The 3,856-nt window shown below is 31.2% G+C and overlaps 1 protein-coding gene across 1 annotated transcript; it reads left to right on the top strand.

The window, feature by feature from the left end:
* Positions 1–904: 904 nt before the first annotated feature.
* Positions 905–2,920, top strand: LOC107889007 (uncharacterized). The gene is made up of 2 exons (XM_016813294.2): positions 905–1,649; positions 2,376–2,920. Exons 1-2 carry the CDS (start codon positions 1,313–1,315, stop codon positions 2,792–2,794), a joined length of 756 nt encoding a protein of 251 aa, XP_016668783.1. The 5' UTR covers positions 905–1,312; the 3' UTR covers positions 2,795–2,920.
* The last annotated feature ends 936 nt before the right edge of the window (positions 2,921–3,856 follow it).

Below are 3,856 nucleotides of genomic sequence, written 5' to 3'. Positions count from 1 at the left end.
TATTTTTTAAAGTTAATATCACATGACAGTCTATAATTGGCTGAATTTTGTTAACGGATATAACAGTTTGGTGTAAAATAAGTAACAAAAGAATAGTTTAAGTACCACTTGTGACCAAGAAACAGTTTAGGTACCAATTTGGGAAAATTATTATCATTGTTGGGTACTAATTTATGAGTTAAGTTTTTTTTTAAAATAGACTTAGTGGTTTGACTAATGGAGGTACCAACTTGAAAAAAAAAGTTGGTTAGGTACTACTCGTAACAAAAAAAAAGTTTAGATACTAAAATAGAAAAAAAGTATAACTTAAGTACCACCTTGTAGGTTAAACCTTTTTGAAAAGATAAATATATTGAGATATTATTCACTTTAAATACATATAAATTTAATTGATTAAGTCTTAACTCGATTGACATGGACATTGTTGTCAATACAGAAAGACGTGGATTCAAGTGCGCTGAAATACATTATATTTCTATTTCTAGATTGATATTATGCAAAATATTTGCGACTAATCCTATTGTTTTTATAATTTTTAGTTAATTCAAATAGTTGAGATTGTTAAATATTTTAGTTAAAATGTTGATATAACTTCAAAAGTAAAAATAAAATTTAGGTGTGAATTTTTAAATATCTCTAAGCAATCAACTGACATTTATTCTTTTTTATTTAGAAAAGGTTTTTTGTTACCTTTTTTAATGGGAATGGTTAATATTCTTAATGATTTAGAATAACTAAATAATGTTATAAAAGTTTGCAAATTTTAAAAGTTGGATTAAATCTGAAACTTATATAATAGAGGGACCAAACATAAAATTGGACCGTTTTTAAAATGAATAGCTATGGGACGTGAATATTCGAGTATATCTGAATCATTGCCGCCAAATGATCGACGTGGATCCTCGCTGTTTAGTCCAAAATACAAGACTGGATTGATGTTGATGATAAACAACCATTAACGCCGCATAAGATTTCAGTTCCCATCGCATGTGCGTCCACGTCGGTTCTTATCCGCCCCCACGTTTTCCCTCCTACTATAAAAACGAGTCACGTAAATTGTAATCCACAACGACGACGACTCACCGAGTTTCTAAAATTAAGCTCACCAAAAAAAGGGAAAAAAATGGCTGGAATTACAGCAAGAATTTCATTGAATCACCGAAACTTAACGTACGGTTACCAAGAATTCAAGTTCCCCGACCAACCGGATTCAAGTTTGTCGGACATGGAATTCGGATTTCTTGAAGACGGTGACGATGGGTTCTTCTTCGAAAGCTGTAATGGCAGCGCCGATTAGGTCCGGGGCAATGAAATGGTGGGTTTAGGGTTTGGTGATGACGATGAGGATGAATGGAAAGGAAACGATGGGGTCGGCGTCGAAAACGATGGTAATTATTGGGAAAGTCAGCACCAGCTTTTGGAAGCTACGTTGCGTAGGACGAGTTCTTTAGAGTCGAGGATTAGAAATGCCGCAAAAGAAGCTTTGAATGATGTACGGAGACACGGAAATGTTTGTGGTTGTGGGAAATCCATGGCGGAAAGTTGTACGGTTTGTGTTATGAGAGAAGTGTGTTGTCGTCTCCAAAACGCCGGTTTCAACACCGCCTTTTGCCGCTCTAAATGGCGGAGCTCTGCGCACATCCCATCAGGTAAAACATATATGTACTTATATTGGGTTATTTCCACTAAATGTCCTCAAGCACCATATAAATAAGTTCATTACATTAACTTAGCTATCAACTTTAACATTAAATACTTGCAGAGCAGATTAAAATGCGACAGGCAAAGCTTTAGCCCTTTAACTCTTGATAAAAAAAATGGAAAATTATTACTTAGATCATTCTCGAATATTTATAATTAAATAAGGTTTAACACAAAAACGTTGTACTTTAGCTTAAAATATATTATTATTTTTTATCGGATCCCGAAATAAAACTCAAGTCTTTATTTTGATATATTTAAAACATGAATGTACCTACTACATAAATAATTTGAATTTAATATGTTAAAAAAATACGATGTTATTAAAATTTAAAAGGATTTTTTAAAATGTTATATTTAAAATGTCAAATTGATAAGTTTATACATATTTACAATTTGATCAATGTATTTTAAATATACTTCACATTATATCTCATATAGTATTTAACACTTAAGTTGATAGAAACACTTAATTGATATGAAAGTGATACTTTGAAACTCAACTAGTTAGAACACTTTGAAGTGTAGGAATAGTTTAGAGTTTGGATCATAGTTTTAGGATGTAAAGTGCAATTAACCCCACAATAATACTTAAAACAATGATTTTTTTTGAAAGTTTAAAACAAAGATCCTTCATTCCATTAATGGCGGCCTTTTTTCTTTTGTTGTTGCAGGGGAGCACACGTTTTTGGATGTGATAGAGGAATCAAGAAAAGGAGAAGTAAGGGTAATCATAGAATTAAATTTGAGAGCAGAATTCGAGATAGCGAGAGCCAGCGACGATTACAATCGGTTGGTCCAAAGATTACCCCAAATTTACGTGGGAAAAGTGGAGAGATTGAATAACGTGATTAAAATCTTGTGTTTGGCTGCCAAGAAATGCATGAAGGAAAAGAAAATGCACATGGGACCATGGAGGAAACACAGTTACATGCAAGCTAAGTGGCTTAGATTTTGTGAACGGAATACATCGACGGAAACTCCACCGGCGCCGGTGGGATGTTCAGTCAGGTCGTCGAAGCCAAGGGCGTCGTTGTTGACGGTGGATTTGCTGGGAACAACGTTATCCAATGTGCGTTGTGCAGCTGTTTAATTACCAACTTGAATATTGTATGATATGTTGTATTAGAAAATAACAAAAATGATTTTTGTACTATAGCTCTTTTGTCAATAATTTACGAATGGATGAATAACAATCATAGTTTCCTTTATTCTCAAATTAGGGGTTCTTTTTAAGATTAAGGGATAAAACAATCATAGCTAACTGACTTTTTTTTTATTTATCTTAACTTGATAATTATTCTCATATTAATACTAGAATTTGACAAATTTTTCTCAATTTTAGTCAATGTAATGATGTGGTTCTATTGTATTATGCCAATGTCATTTTTTTTAAAATTAAATAATGATGTAGTATAATCTCATAGTGTCATGTCATCATAAGAATCAAAATTGAAAAAAAAAGCATACTAAATTCAAAGACTAATATGGACAAAAAAAGTTCAGGGACCAAGTTAAGAAAAATTACCGAGTTCACAAACTATATGTTGACATATCCCTAAGATTATTTAATACATTTTTTTAGTACTAATAAAATCTAAAATTTAGAGTCAATTGGACCAAACATCCTCAAACTATGACTCTCGTTCTTATTTTTTTCTCCCAAACTTCAAAACATTTTAATTACATCCTTAAACTATCCATGTTATATCAATCAACTCCTTCAATTATTGATGAAATGGTTAATTTAATCATTAGATTGGATGTAAAACCTCATGTGACATAGTTTAAAATGAAAATTTTAAAGAAAAGTAAAATGTTACCACATAACTTTTATAATTAAAAAGTAAAAACAAAGTAAAACGGAAAAAAGAAAAAAGAGAGAGAGAGCGAACAATAGTTTCTGTAAAAGCTTCAAAAATCTTAAAATTAAAATTTTTACAACATTCATTTTTGTTTAACTTTTTCATTTTAAATTATGTAACTTAAATTCCAGTGTCTCATTCAATGGTTTAATTTATGATTTTAGAAATGGAAGAACTTTATTGATATAACATCAATAGTTTTAGGAAGTAATTAGAATGTTTTAAAGTTTGAGGACCAATTTAGAATGATGGCCATAGTTTGGGATGTTTGGTGCAATTAGTTCTTTTTC

Source organism: Gossypium hirsutum, chromosome A09 (assembly GCF_007990345.1).
Source record: "Gossypium hirsutum isolate 1008001.06 chromosome A09, Gossypium_hirsutum_v2.1, whole genome shotgun sequence".
Taxonomy (NCBI): Eukaryota; Viridiplantae; Streptophyta; class Magnoliopsida; order Malvales; family Malvaceae; genus Gossypium; species Gossypium hirsutum.
This window is presented reverse-complemented; position numbering and strand designations above follow the sequence as displayed.